This window comes from Populus nigra, chromosome 17 (assembly GCF_951802175.1).
Source record: "Populus nigra chromosome 17, ddPopNigr1.1, whole genome shotgun sequence".
NCBI lineage: Eukaryota > Viridiplantae > Streptophyta > Magnoliopsida > Malpighiales > Salicaceae > Populus > Populus nigra.
This window is the reverse complement of record NC_084868.1, coordinates 10,897,352-10,912,691: the sequence shown is the minus strand read 5'-3', so window position 1 is coordinate 10,912,691 and position 15,340 is coordinate 10,897,352. Positions and strand designations below refer to the sequence as shown.

Genomic DNA, 15,340 nt, shown 5'->3' with positions numbered 1-15,340 from the left:
ACAAAAAACCAAGCCAAACAGGTTTTTATTCAAAAAAACCGAATCAAAACTGGTCGGTTTAAATCAATTTTGTTTTTTTTTCTTAAGATTTTTTTGATTTTATTAATTTTATTTAATAAAAACCAAACCAAACTGAAATAATCACCACTAACTTTGATAACGATTTATACGCATAATATTTTCTTTCGTTAAATGAATCATCATCTCTCGAATTCTAACTCCTAAAAAATACGTGGATTCAAGTAAGCTTTTGATTTGTTTCCACGACCGTGAAGTCTAGTTCCAAAGATTATGGATATTATTGTATGAGGTGCGAGCACTGCGCAACATATTTAGATTTTTTTATTTTTTATTTTAAAAATTAATTTTATTTTTTTGTTTTAATTTTTTTTATATTTTTAGATATTTTTAATGTGTTGTGTCAAATTATATTTTAAAAAATAAAAAAAATATTATTTAAATATATATTTTTTAAAATATTTTAAAAAACAACCACTATCAATATTCTTAGGCCCCGTTTGTTTGCTGGAAAGTAGTTTCGTTTTGGAAAGTGAATTCCAGAAAAGTATTTTTCGATGTTTAGTAGTGTAATGGAAAATAAGTTGAAAAACATTTTACAGTGTTTGGTTATGTTATGGAAAATGAACTAGAAAATAACTTATTAATGTTTTATTTTTCTCAAGTTTATTAAAATAATGAGGAACAAATCTTACAAATTAAAAAATTGAATGAGAATGAAATTGAAAAAAAATATAATTTCATAAATTATCTCAAATAAAATAAATAATAATCAAAATAATAGAGATCAAATCTAAAAAATTTTAAAAAAATGAAAGATGAAGAAATTAAAATAATAATAATTAACATTTCATAAATTATTTCAAATAAAACAAATAACAATCAAAAGAATGAGAACCAAATTTGATAGATAAAAAATTTCAATAAAAAAACGATAAGGAAAAAGTAAATAGCAATTATAAAAATAAGGACCAAAATTAATATAAAAATTAAATTTTAAGAGATGAAATTAAAAAATAAATATTCAAAACAAATTATATATAACAATCAAAAGTTTGAGGATTAAATTTGATATAATCAGCAAATAATGACATTTCTAAATTTTTTATAACTTCCGGAAAGTGTTTTTCGCACAAATTTTTCAGGAAAATATTTTCCTGAAAACCAAGCCAAATTTTCCTTTGGCTGGAAAGTGTTTTCTGTTTACCAATTTTTCTAATGGCAAACAAATACAAGAAAGTTTGGAAAGTGGTTTTCCAGAAATCATTTTTCGAAAAACAAACACAGCCTTAAAATGAAAACTTATTCTTAAAATGGAAAAAATAAAATTGTTAAATGGATATAGAAATAGCCCCATATAGTATTATTATTATTAATTAATTGAAGGATGCCAAATAAAGTGATATTCCTTCTGTTCCATCATAAATATTGACCCAGTTGTTGCTTTGAAAATATAGAATTATTGTGTCCGATTTTTTACTTCAATTTTATTACCTGAAAGTTTAAGAAGAAAATTCACGAAAAATGTTGACTTGATTTTTTTGAAAATACTATTTTAATAAAGTAAAGTTTTAGAGCAGGTCAACTTTATGGTATGCTTACTTCTTATTATTATTAAAAGCCAATAATTGATTGATTAAGGGAGTGCTCGTTATGAAGAAATCAAGAACATAAACACTGAATTATCTAATAAGTGGTCAAATAATAAGAAAATAAGATTAAAAAGTTTATTTTTCTTATAGTTTCAGGTTCGAGTTCTGTAGTTGCTAATATAATAGTCATTGAAGGCTTACATGATCATTAACTTCAGGGACAATGATATTAGTCGAGGTGCGCGCAAGCTGATCCGGACACCAACATTAATAAAAAAAAAGGAATATAAACAGTGAAAATATTCTTCAATGAACCATCAAATTAGAAGTCCATGCATGAGTTTATTTAATTAACTAGGTGATTTTTGTTATTGCTTAATGACAAGAAAAAAATGAAGACAATTGGACAAGTTTTCCATTTTTACTATTTTAAGATGAAAAAAAATTAACTTCAAAACTATTAAAAAGTAGATTTATTTTTTATATGTTTATGTTTTTTCTCCAATAACCAAGTACATTACGCGCCTAGATCCCATAGGAACAAAACACGTGTTCATCCAGGGTACATGAACGTCACAGCATCGAATCCAATCGAAAGTAAATTTTTTCAGAAGAAAAAAAAAAAACAAAAACTTTCACAGTTTGTGCTTTGCATTCCCTTTTTTTACCTCCCCAAACAGAGAGAACTGAAATTATCCTTGCCAGGTAATTATGCATTTGGTCCCTGTATTTTTATTATTTTTCTTTTCCACATCCTAGTCTCCTATTTTTGTAATGATTTATTTCTACTATCACCGTCAATTATCATCAAAGAATGCATTAATTAAAGCAAAATATGCAGAAAATAGTGTGATTAACAGCAGGATCTGTCAGTCTTTTTGACGATCATGAAAGGATGAAATGACTGCAGCAATAGGCATTAGAGGAGGTGGAATTAAAAACAATAAATAGTAGGAGGACGAAAATAAGATAAAGCAGAGAGTAGAGTACCCAGATCATCACTAGCCCTGACTTGGTGTCCCGTAAATGAAAAGGACAGGTCATCCTCAACGAATAAAAACCTTGTCGGGCCTTGTTCGTCTCAGGTCCCCGTCTTATTGTACCCGTACAGTAATTTGCGGCCCACTCTATTCCCCTCGTAGGATTTTCGATGAGAGACGCTATTTTGAAAAGGTTTTTGATAGAATAGTTTTTTAAATAGTATAAATATAATTTTTTAAATTACATTCTAATAGAATTTTTTTTAGAAAACTCAGTTATATTTTAATATATTTATTTTAATAAAACTATTAATTAAATTTAATTAATATAACTCCAATCAAAACTTTTTTTTCTTAAAAATATATTAAACAAAATTTTAGTACTTTTAATTAGTATATAGAAATGATTCTCAAAAAGATATTTTTATTTTTAAATATAACTCTCTTCTTGGAGCTATAAAAATAAAAATAAAAATTTTTCATTGTTTTTTTTGGCTTTATATTTAGCTCTTTCTTTAAAGATATTCTTAAGTTTTATGAAAGCTCTAGTTTTGATGTGAAAACATTAATATTAATTTAAATATTTTTATTTATATATATATTTTAAAAATATTAAAAAATGTAACTTTTAATTTATTATATATATCTTTAAATATCAAATCATTATTAATGATTTATCTTTAATTTTTTGTTGTGAGGGTATTGATTGCAGATTGTTGACCTCAAAAGACATCATTACTGATGTTTTTCAAAGTAAAAAATTACAAGAGAAAGGCTCCAGCAATTGTTGACCTTTGTTGTTCATCGGGCAATTTTTTCCTTCAATGTTCGAACAGGTAATGTCTTTCTCTGACAAAAAGGAAAATTTTATTTTTCAACAAAAACGTCTCCATGTGTGAATTTTGAAAAAATAAATTTCAGAAAAGTATTTTTTGATGTCTGGTAGTATAATAAAAAATAAGTTGGAAAACACTTTCCAGTGTTCAGTTATATTATAGAAAATGAGTTGGAAAATAACTTATTAATGTTTTATTTTTTCAAGTTTATTAAAATAATGAGGAACAAATCTTTCAAATTAAAAAATTGAATGAGAATGAAATTAAAAAATATATAATTTCATAAATTATCTCAAATAAAATAAATAATAATCAAAATAATAGAGATCAAATCTAAAAAATTAAAAAAATGAAAAGTGAAAAAATTAAAATAATAATAATTAACATTTCATAAATTATTTCAAATAAAATAAATAAAAATCAAAAGAATGAGGATCAGATTTGATAGATAAAAAATTTCAATAAAAAAATGATAAGGAAAAAGCAAATAGTAATTATAAAAATAAAAACCAAAATTAATATAAAAATTAAATTTTAAGAGATGAAATTGAAAAATAAATATTCAAAACAAATTATATATGGCAATCAAAAATTTGAGGATCAAATTTGATATAATCAGCAAATAATGACATTTTTAAATTTTTTAAAATTGTCGGAAAGTGTTTTCCGTCCAAATTTTTCAGGAAAACACTTTCCTGAAAACCAAGCCAAATTTTCATTTGACTGGAAAGTGTTTTCCGTTGACTAATTTTTTTAATGGCAAACAAACACATGAAAGTTTGGAAAGTGGTTTCCCGGAAACCACTTTCCGGAAAACAAATACAGCCAAAAAGGAAAACACTTTCCTAGAAACCAAACCAAATTTTTCTTTGACTGGAAAGTGTTTTCCGTTGACCGAAAAGTGTTTCCGTTGACCAGAAAGTGTTTTCCGTTGACCAACTTTTCTAATGGCAAACAAATACAGGAAAGTTTGGAAAATGATTTCCCAAAAAATAAATTCCAGGAAACAAATATGGCCGTAGTTTTTGATCATATTATCCTATTATTAAAAGGACAATCAATATTTCAAATCGATTTCATATTGTTTTTTTAATTTTAATATTAATATAAAATAGAAAAACATGTTAAGACGGCAAAACTTGAATGAATCTTTTTTATATATTTTTTAAAATAATTTTTTTATTTATAAATATTAAAATAATATTATTTTAAATTATTTTAAATAATTTTAATGTACTAGTATAAAAAATAAAAAAATATTATGTTAATTAAAAAATACTTTTAAAAAAATCATCAAACACAGCTATAAAAAAACAAAACTGTTACTGTTAAGAAAGGTACCCCTTCTTTATTAAAATAGTATTTAGAGCGTTACTTTTTTAAAATATATTAAAATAGTATATTTTTTACTTTTTAAAATTTATTTTTAATATTAACGTTTTAAAATAAAAAAATATAAAAAATTAATCTAAAGTTTTTTTTCCTATCAAATCTTTTAAAAAGCACCGCCACACAGCGCAATCAAAAACTTCGCAATTCCATCCCTCCTCCCCTCTCTCTCTCTAAAAACACACACACACTCTCTCTCTCTCTAAACAAATTCCCATTTATTCTAATATAACACTCACCCCCGCAGCACCAACGTAGCTTACTCTTCACTTCAAATAGCCACAAATCCTCTGCATACTCCGAAGGCAAACACGCCACAACAGATAACAGAAAATCAAACACTCCTTCATTTGATCCTCTGTCTCTCTATAAACTGACTTCTTAAATTAAATTAAGGTTCCTTTTTATTATTATTAAATGGATCTGCTAATGGAACCCGTGGCTAGATCCGGACCCGAACTTGACGAAACCGGACTGGATTCCCTCCAATTCGGTGAAGATATCCGTCACTTAATCACTGCACCATCAGAAAACGCCAGTTCTTTCACTGCTTTACTTGAATTACCAGCTAACCAAGCCGTGGAGTTGCTTCATTCGGATTCGGGTCAAAAACAGTGCCCGAATTTGACTTTTCCTTCTAACACTTCCCTCCTCGAACGAGCCGCCAGATTCTCCGTTTTTAACGGCGGTAGTAATTCGACGGACTCGAGCTCTGTTCCGTCCGATTCTAGCTCGAAGAATCTCGAGAAAGAAGCAGCCGTTAAGAGGGAGCCGTTAGAGACGGAGTCTTACCTCGACTCATCTCAGCCGCTGGTTTCTGATCCGAAGGTGGATAATTCGGCGCCAAATGCAAGGGCGTGTTCGAAGAGAAAGGAACGAGAGAAGAAGGTAAACACCAGGGTTTTTATGAGGGAATTGCCAAATTAGTGGCAAATTAGTAAATAATGTTGAATTGAGCCAGTTGTTGTGAAATTAGGTTAAAGGAGCGTCAAAGAAGAGCAAAAATGAGGGTTCTCAACAAGAAGAAGAGAAGCTGCCTTACGTTCATGTTCGAGCTCGGCGGGGACAGGCAACAGATAGCCATAGCTTAGCAGAAAGAGTAATTTTAATTTAATTTAGTTTTGTCTAATTTGATTATTATAATTAAAAAGTTGATCAATTGATATTTTTTTAAAATTTTATTTTTATAGGCGAGGAGAGAGAAAATTAATCAAAGAATGAAGTTATTACAAGAACTGGTCCCAGGCTGCAATAAGGTAGGTTAGTTAGTTAGATATTGTAATGATTTGACATGATTTAGTTTCTTTTCTTTTTTTAATTGATCATAGCTTGATCGTGATTTGTTTAATAATGATTACCTTAAAAGTGGGTTTTGGGTTATGGATTATGCGGGGTAATTAAGGTGGGTTTGTCATGGTCACCTTTTTACCTCTTGCTTTTGTACCAAGAGAAGTGTCAACTAGGGTTTCGTGGTGACAGTTTTGTATTTTTATCTCTTTTTTATGTTTTTTTTATATAATTTTTTGTTCACTTTTTTCTCTTTTAAGGAATGTTTGTTAGAGGTCCTTTTCGAGGTTAGTTTTGTCATTTCAGGAATTATTGGTACTGTGATATCGTAGCGATGATGTCTGTGCTTCAGAAATGATCTAATAAAAGTACCCTGAATTTTCCCTCAAAAATTGGCAGTAAGATTCAGGAAAGGACAGGAATGCCCTTATGGGATAGACCAGAAATTTGTTGTGGAAATGCTAGCTGGAGGTTCCTCGAAACAGTTAATATTCTGCCTGTTGGATCAAATGTTTGGGTCCACAAAAAAGTTTTGGTCCCTATTTGAAAGGTGCATGGTACCAACTTATCTTACAAGTTTGGTATCCATCTTTGATTGAATCTGTATAATATGATTGAGAATACGACTGTAATTTTTTTTTATTAAAAAATATATTAAAATAATATTTTTTTATTTTTTAAAAATTATTTTTGATATCAATACATTAAAATAATATAAAAATACAAAAAAATATTAATTTAAAACAAAGAAAAAAATAAAAAATTTTTAAATTTTTTTAAAAATATATTTGAAACACAAAAATAAACCGAGGAGAAGTTTATGTGCCGAATTTTCTAGACCTAACTGCAAAGTGACATGATGTGATTGTTGATAATTAAATTTATCTAATTTGTTCAAACAAAGAACAGAAAAAAGTTTCGTGATTTTTTCTTTTAGCTCCTGATAGAATGGGATTTATAACATGCATATATTGAATTCCTTTCTCAATAAAGTGATTTGGACCAAATATAGATTACATTAACCAGTGATAATTCTCCCTCTCTTGGCCTCTAATTGTGATTTTCTGAAGTTACAGAAGTTTAATTGTCACTCGTGACTGTTTAGTTAATATTTATCATGTACTTAGCTTTCGCCTCGCATTTCTCTTATAAAGCGAGCACACACAAAGATACTACTACCAGAATTTAAGAGTATAAATTTGTTTTTGGGGACCATATGTATCTGGGATTAACTAAGGAAAAAGGCCAAAACAGGCGTGCCCTTGTATGCCTACCTGCCTGAGTTGTTCCTTGAATCCAAGTTCATGTTATAGTCCACATGCACCTAAGCAGTATTTAAGGGGCTCATCTGGGCTCAACCAAAATTAATTCAAGTACTGAATATGTTATAATAATATTGTATTCACTAATCAGTGTTCAATCTTCACTTTTGCTCAAGTTGTCTCTTTCTTGCTAGGTGTTGCTGCCATATGTTTTCTGTAATTCATGGTGTCGATATTAGCACTACTGTGGTTTAAAGTCTTTGAATCCAAAAGGTTCATGTTATAGTCTCACATGCACCTAAGCAGTTTGTAAGGAGCTCTTCTGGGCTCAACCGAAATTAATTCAAGTATCGAATATGTTGTAATAAGAGTTTATGCACTAATCAGTGTTCAATCTTCACTTATGCTCAAGTTGTCACTTTCTTGCTTGATGTTGCTGCCATATCTTTTCTGTAATTCATGGTGTCAATATTAGTACTACTGTGGTTGAAAGTTACACCCATGTAATGCTGCCAGCAAAATATGTGTATTGCTTTCTTATCTGTGGATTGATTAGTTGACTTGTTATGCTTGTATTTGATCATTGTTTTTTTTTAACTAGGATTGGTTTTCAAATTAAAGTTGAAAGGCTAAAAAATGAAGTCCAATCCTTTTGTCTATACAGATAATATTAGTCTATCATAGTTGACATGGTGGTCTCATAAGCAAGCGTATTTATTCTCTTAACTAGCTTGTCTAGTTCTGCCCATGTCGTCTTTGCTATGATCTTGGACATTGAATTATTTACTTGAGATTGGCTCTAACCAGCTGATCCTAGATGATTGAATCTAGCTTCCTTTTTAATTACAACGTGGCTTAGTTATTAGAAGTTATCTTTCTATGCAGATTTCTGGTACAGCATTGGTTCTGGATGAAATTATCAACCATGTGCAGTTCCTGCAACGCCAAGTGGAGGTGAGAGTTTCTTCCTTCCTTTTATTCTTTTGGTTTTGGGGGAAGGATGTTGCTTTTGACAGCCGGATGTGTCCTCTATTAAGGAGTCGTAATGTCTTATAATTCGAGAAAACTAGATTTGTTTATTTCTTTGGATGCCATTTTTTGTATCATCTCTGTGTATAGAGGCAAAGCTCTAGAAAATGTTGGCAAGCTTACCTGCTGCCATAATTATTTTCCACGATCTTATTCTGGATGTGTGTTTGGTTTCAGATCTTATCAATGAGACTTGCAGCAGTTAACCCAAGAATTGATTTCAATCTCGACAGCATATTTGCTACAGAAGTAAGTATAGGTTTTTGCCCTTTCTATTTTTCATGTAACTTGTGAAACAAGAGAAAATAAGGTTTGCTCTGCTTTCCTCCTGGGTTTTGTGCCTCAACTAAGCAAAAGTTCCTCCTGGGTTTTGTGCCAGAACTAAGCAAAAGCTTAGACCATGTGTAGTTGTGTGCTGTTGTGAGCTATTTCTGTACACACTTCACAAATATGCTCTGGTGCATCCCCTGTTCACCACCTTGAAACACTTCTGCTTTTGGATTTCTAGATTTCTAGTGCTTGTCATGTCTGTATTATTGGCAGTTCGCAGATGCTTTATTAAGCAGGTGGAAGCAGAAAAGTAATCTTTTGTAATTATGATACATTCATCAAGTGAGCTCCCATAAGTTTCCCGAAAGGGCAGTTTTACTTTCACTAATATGAGTCAACTTTGGGCCATGCCATGCCATTCTATCTACAGAAATTTTTACCTTCAACTTTGTAGCTTTCCTGCAATGGTTGGTTAACTGCCCCCCTTAATGAGCAGAGGTACTTTGCGATTATCCTGAGGTTCAATTCATTTGTATCCCCTCAAAAACTACACTTTGGCTTGCCTGTTGTATTTTCTGATTATGACCATGACTGATTTACCCTGTACACTTGAAATCTCTGAATTTTTCCAAGCACTGGTAATGAACTTAAATGAAATCCTGAAGCCTGATTTAACTTATTTCCCTGATAAAAACACCACCTTGGTAATTATAATTCATTTACTGCACAAGCGTCACAATTTTATGAAGTAAAAATGCATATGAATTAGCTAATTTGCTGTCCCTTTTCAACTTGCAGAGTGGATCTCTAATTGACAGTAACTTTCCCAGCATGGTAATGCCTCCGACGTGGCCAGAAGCCCAAGTCAATAGAAACAGACATCAGTTCCAACGGCAATGGCATTTTGATGCGCCTCGCCAGCCAGTTTGGGGAAGAGAAGAAGACAGCCTTAACTTCATTACTCCAGAGAACTCTCTTTTAAGTTACGACTCTTCAGCAAATTCAGGTACAATACAGTTTTTTTTTTTATTCCTTCTATATTTTGTAACACCATCTCATTGTCTCTTCTTGTCCTCCTTTCTTGTGATTGTAAAAGGAATTTTAAATGTAAAATAATGCTTAAAATTAAGAAACTCCTTCATTTAGAATAAAATGAACACTATTTAACAAAGATCATAACAATCGAAAATGTAATTCATGCAAGTTCACTTTTCCAGTTTTTAAAAGTATTTATTAATTAAGATCTGAAGTATACAATAAATTGAATAATAGCATGCTATGTTTTTATGTTAAAGAATGGCTAAGGAATCCGGTGTGCTCCCTGCTCTTCATTCCTTCAACATCCCTGGCAATTGTTAGGCTTTAACTTTGGAATCCGCTGTCTATTATCGTTGACATTTTAAATTCTTCATAAGATGCAAAAGCTAAATGGTCACTCTTTTCTGTGCAAACATGAATAGATTGAAACTTGACTAACTTGAGTTGTCATTGTGATGCAGCATCTCTGCACTCCAATCAAATGAAAATGGAGTTATGAAGGCTGAATGAAGTTGTACCAGTAGCTAGTACTGTACATATCAAATGTAAGCAATTAGCAGGAAGTAGAGCGGAGGCATCAAACATTAATCGGTTTTCCATGCCTCCAGGTCCGTTGGAAATGTCTCACTGAAGAAATCCGAGCTTGCAATTCTTATATAGTTCTATATATATGATGTACTACATACATATATCTATATACTAACTCTTTTGAGAGTCGGTCAATCTAATACTTCATCATTTGTGAGATGATTGATGATTCATATTGTAGATTCGAACAATGATCGATCTCTTGACTATTATGAAAGCAGCCTTCATTTTGTTTGATTTTGTGCTGTGACCATCTTTATCATATCATATGATAAAACATGCCCTGCGCTGCGTGCCCCCATCCCAATTTTCCCTCTTCTAAGCTCTTCTCAATGAGCTTCTTTCCATCTTCCGGTTACAAGAATCAGGATGCTAATCTATCAGAATGCTTTATTTACCACCAGATCGAATGACAGAAATAATCTGATATCCATTAGAGTTTCCCAGGCCCAAAAAACAGAGCTTAAAGAAGCAAACACTACAATTTAGAGGGCAGATCTTGTTTTTGTTTTTTTCGTTTGTCAATTGTTTCACTCAAGAAGCAAACACTTGAGTTCATAATACAACTCAGACAACTTTTTTTTTATTTTTTTTTTAATTTCTTTCCTTAATGGGCCCGATAAATAAACATAATAGATTACTTCGATGTATAGAATGAACAGAAAGCTACTTGTAGAGGTTTTTCTTCTTCTTAAAACAAAAACAACCAGACAGAGAGTTGGTAGCCAAACTCAAGAAAACAACCTCAGATCCCAAATCTCCTCCGATGACCACTCCAATTCTCCAATTCATCTTCCTTTTAATCCTCTCCCCTCTCCGCCAATTACCCCCCTCCAAACCAGCAACCCCCACCAGAATCCAACTCCCCCACCCACCTCCCACCACCCTCTCCGTCACCGACTTCGGTGCCATCGGAGACGGCATCCACTACGACACAGAAGCCATTCAATCAACCATTAACTCCTGTCCCACCACCCCACCAGCCAAAGCATGTCACGTCAACTTCCCACCTGGGATCTACCTAACAGCAACCATCCACTTAAAATCCAACGTTGTTCTAAACATCCAAGAAGGAGCAACCTTGCTAGGCGGCACAAAACTGGAGGACTACCCAAAAGAGTTTAACAGATGGTATGTTGTTTTAGCAGAGAACGTGAGTGATGTAGGGATAACTGGAGGTGGGGTTGTTGATGGTCAAGGATTGAAGTTTGTTAAGAGGTTTAATGAGAGAAAGAATGTGATGGTGAGTTGGAATTCTACCGGGGCGTGCTTGGGTGATGAGTGTAGGCCAAGACTGGTTGGCTTCATTGGATGTACAAACGTCAAGGTTTGGAATGTTAGGTTAAGTGAGCCAGCTTATTGGTGGTAATTCCCTTTATCCTTAGTTGTTTTATTATTTCCTGAATTTTCTTGTAAATACATGCTTATTTAGGCATTTCAGCTTCGGTATATGATAATTAGGGCAGTGTTTTGGAGTTTGATAATTGCTGTTCTTCAAAATATTTATTTTAAATTGGACTAGTTACTGTCCAATTTTTTTGCTGTTCTACAAAATATCATACATAATTGCTGTTCTTCAAAATATCCTACATAAAAACAATTTTTTTGTTTTTTTTTTAAATTGAATTTCTAAACGGCATCTAAAGGGATCAGCAATTGAGTTTCTTGATAGTAACTAGGTTGGTGTTACAAATTGGACTAGTTACTTGACAGAGTTAATTGAAATTCAACACAGTTTGAGGACTAAAAATGAATAAACGAATGTAATAGGGATTTTATTTTATTATTAAATATGTCAGAAGCTTGTTGGGAACCCAATCAGCAATATAACTTTTGCCTCTTGATCTTGTTGAACTGGAGAGGGCCCGCGTGGATGCTTGCCCTCTCGCTCCAATAAGAGGACGCGTGGCATGTGAAAATTTCTCGACCGTTGATAAGCAGCTGTTCTGTTTATACACGTCAACGGATATGATTTGCACCTAACGAATATGATTTGCACCTAACGAATATCTGTTAAAAAAGCTTATCCATCCATCCATCCATTCCATACATAGAACATCCCAATACTTGATTGAAATGTCTACTTTGGTGCCATGAACATTACAAAATGTTCTAAGGGTTAGGAAAATCATTTTTTCATTAAAGTCAGAACAGCTTAAGTTTGAAAGTTGTTATTTAATTACCAGTAGGAAGTAGTTTGAGACGCAGTTACTTAGGTTTTGTTGGTCAAACATTAGTTTTGTCTCTCCTTAGTTCAAGCCAAGCCTTCACATCATGTTCCCATTCCCATTTGATGGGCACCAATGTGTGGAAAGAAAGCATGGAGCTGAAATAACTTACTCAGAATACCCTTTAACAAATTACGTGGTACGATTGGATCGAATAAGCCCTTATAGGAGCTGTTCTTCAGCATTTGCATAAATTGCATGTTTAATGTTGTCGATCTAGAAGTCAGCTGGCAATGCCTCGTTTTACGTGCCTCACATTAATCAGTTTTTAGCTCAAATACTAATGTTAAAGCTGGTTACTTCTGGTTCATCAGATTTAAGTGCAGTCTGTGTAAGTGTGTGGTTACTGATGGTGCAGCTTGACGAAATTTCCAAGTCTCTGAGTTGCCTATACTAACCAGTGAAACTGTTTGATTTGTCTATATGGAAGTCTATGAGGAAGAGTAGTTGAATTGAATATCATTACTTGAGTACTAATTGGCTATTGTTTTTCAATTCTTTTCTGTTGAATTAATAATCTGATTAATGCTTTTGTTATTGCAGTTTGCACATAGTACAGTGCCTTAATACTCACATTTCTGACGTTTCCATATATGGTGACTTTAATTCACCTAATAATGACGGGATAGATATAGAGGATTCTAATAATACACTTATTACAAGATGTCATATCGACACCGGAGATGATGCTATTTGTCCGAAGACATACACCGGTCCGATTTACAATTTGACTGCTACAGACTGTTGGATTCGAACAAAATCTTCAGCGATCAAGCTTGGTAGTGCTAGTTGGTTTGAGTTCAAGGGTCTGGTGTTTGACAATATCACTATTGTAGATTCTCATAGAGGATTGGGACTGCAGATACGTGATGGAGGTAATTCATTCTTTCTTCCATCTATGACATCAACAACTTTCGAATATAAATTCTTCATAAATAGAAATGCAAATGCTGGAAGACGGCAAATGCTCTCAATCGTTTGTTAGATTATACGTCCTTTTCAAGAACAGGCTTGCGTATACAAGGCTTTCCATTAGTGTAAGGATGTAAATATGGAATATCCTTTCCATACCAGGACATTTTTAAGTTGATGAATTGAGTATGAGAGAATATGTTTCATAAGGAATGGAAAAACTATGCTGATGGCCTTTATGTGAGCACTCATAAATTGACATGCTAATCTTTGGCGATTCTGATTAAGAATACTGATTCTACCTTGATCCTTGACATCTTTTTGATTGGTAGGTTAGAATTTTGATTGGTTTCTTAGGTATACTATAAGGAGTGGATGGCATCTTTATGTTTGATCTTGTCTACTAAATGTGTTATCGTAGCTGCTAATGAAATGGACTGAGACACCAGTGATGTTTTGGCTCTAAATGGGACCAGAGTTCAATTAACAATACTGATCCTACCCAGTGATGTTTTGGCTCTAAATGGGACCAGAGTTCAATTAACAATACTGATCCTACCCTGATCCTTGATGGTTAAATATTGTTGCCTGAGAACTTCAGCCCCAGCATTTGTAATTTAATTAATCCCTGCTATATCTCAAGTAAGCAGTGCCTAGTTGATGCGACAATCCCAACATTTGATGGCCACCTAAATTATGAGTTTCAATGATGATTTTTAGTGACATATATGAGAAACATTGTTGGATTATTGATTATTCTAACTGACACAGGACAACTTTTGCAGGAAATGTAAGTGACATCACCTTCTCAAACATAAATATTAGCACAAGATACTATGATCCATCATGGTGGGGTAGAGCAGAGCCTATTTATGTGACAACCTGTCCGCGACACTCAAGTTCAAAAGAGGGCTCAATATCTAATCTACATTTCATCAACATAACGGCGAATTCTGAAAATGGTGTATTCTTGTCAGGCTCTGAAGGTGGCCTGCTGAGCAATCTGAGATTCATCAACATGAATCTGACTTTCAGAAGATGGACAACTTATCCAGGTGGCTTGGTAGACTACAGACCTGGATGCCAGGGTCTTGTTAATCACAGTGCAGCCGGGATTATCATGGAACATATCGAGGGCTTCGAGGTTGAGAACGTAAATATGAGATGGTCTGATTATCAAAATGAGCCGTGGGATAATCCTTTGGATTTCAGACCTTCGACTGTGAATAACATTTCTTTTCTCAATTTCCATTCTGCTATGTATAAACAAATGAAATAGCTAGGAAACCATGAGAGGAACCGTCACTTGACGTCGTTCTTGGATTGAAACAATAGAGTTGAGTTTAATTTTTTCTACATTTGGGGCACAGGTGTTCATTTGAAGAGAAACACATGCCTTGTAATATGTAATAAAGGAAGCCTTGTATTCAAGTTTTATTATATTGAAACCATTGATAATAGTGATAAGTTTTCCTTCGGACATGTATACATGGAGGTTGAACATGCCAGAGGTATCTGCTTTGATCTTCCCGGATTGTCTTTCTAATGATAGAGGATATTTGAATCCCAATTCATGGTTTTCATCAAACCTCGCTGGATCGAACCGGATTGATCGGTTCCTATCTTGGTGACTTCTTATGTGGACGCCAGTACGATTCCCTTAATTTGTCCAAGAAAGTTGTGATTTTTTTTGCTAACTGGTTGTGAACTAGTATTATATTCATTTTTTCTTGTGATTTTTTTGAGAGGCCATTGATGAATGACGATGGGAGGGATATTCAGTCCGTGTCATTTGGTATGATATTGAGCGACTTTCCCTTGACTAGATTTCCCTTAATTAGATGAAACCTAATTTTAATTAACAAAAACAATGTGAGTAATTATCAAGATTAATCAAGGATTAATTGTACC

The 15,340-nt window shown here is 32.7% G+C and overlaps 2 protein-coding genes across 2 annotated transcripts; both read left to right on the top strand.

The window, feature by feature from the left end:
• Positions 1-4,944: 4,944 nt before the first annotated feature.
• Positions 4,945-10,526, top strand: LOC133677123 (transcription factor bHLH48-like). Its single transcript, XM_062098958.1, has 7 exons — positions 4,945-5,703; positions 5,792-5,914; positions 6,006-6,071; positions 8,250-8,318; positions 8,571-8,642; positions 9,462-9,669; positions 10,163-10,526. Exons 1-7 carry the CDS (start codon positions 5,233-5,235, stop codon positions 10,198-10,200), a joined length of 1,047 nt encoding a protein of 348 aa, XP_061954942.1. The 5' UTR covers positions 4,945-5,232; the 3' UTR covers positions 10,201-10,526.
• A 403-nt stretch (positions 10,527-10,929) lies between these two features.
• LOC133677122 (uncharacterized) lies at positions 10,930-14,896 on the top strand. The gene is made up of 3 exons (XM_062098957.1): positions 10,930-11,654; positions 13,061-13,392; positions 14,215-14,896. Exons 1-3 carry the CDS (start codon positions 11,056-11,058, stop codon positions 14,706-14,708), a joined length of 1,425 nt encoding a protein of 474 aa, XP_061954941.1. The 5' UTR covers positions 10,930-11,055; the 3' UTR covers positions 14,709-14,896.
• The last annotated feature ends 444 nt before the right edge of the window (positions 14,897-15,340 follow it).

Bases quoted from the DNA above. Each gene is read 5' to 3' on its own strand.
- LOC133677123 (XM_062098958.1), top strand. From the start codon at position 5,233: ATGGATCTGCTAATGGAACCCGTGGCTAGATCCGGACCCGAACTTGAC. The intron at 5,704-5,791 runs GTAAACACCAGG...TTGTGAAATTAG, and splicing joins GAAAGGAACGAGAGAAGAAG to GTTAAAGGAGCGTCAAAGAA. The intron at 9,670-10,162 runs GTACAATACAGT...ATTGTGATGCAG, and splicing joins CGACTCTTCAGCAAATTCAG to CATCTCTGCACTCCAATCAA.
- LOC133677122 (XM_062098957.1), top strand. From the start codon at position 11,056: ATGACCACTCCAATTCTCCAATTCATCTTCCTTTTAATCCTCTCCCCT. The intron at 11,655-13,060 runs GTAATTCCCTTT...TTGTTATTGCAG, and splicing joins AGTGAGCCAGCTTATTGGTG to TTTGCACATAGTACAGTGCC. The intron at 13,393-14,214 runs GTAATTCATTCT...CAACTTTTGCAG, and splicing joins ACTGCAGATACGTGATGGAG to GAAATGTAAGTGACATCACC.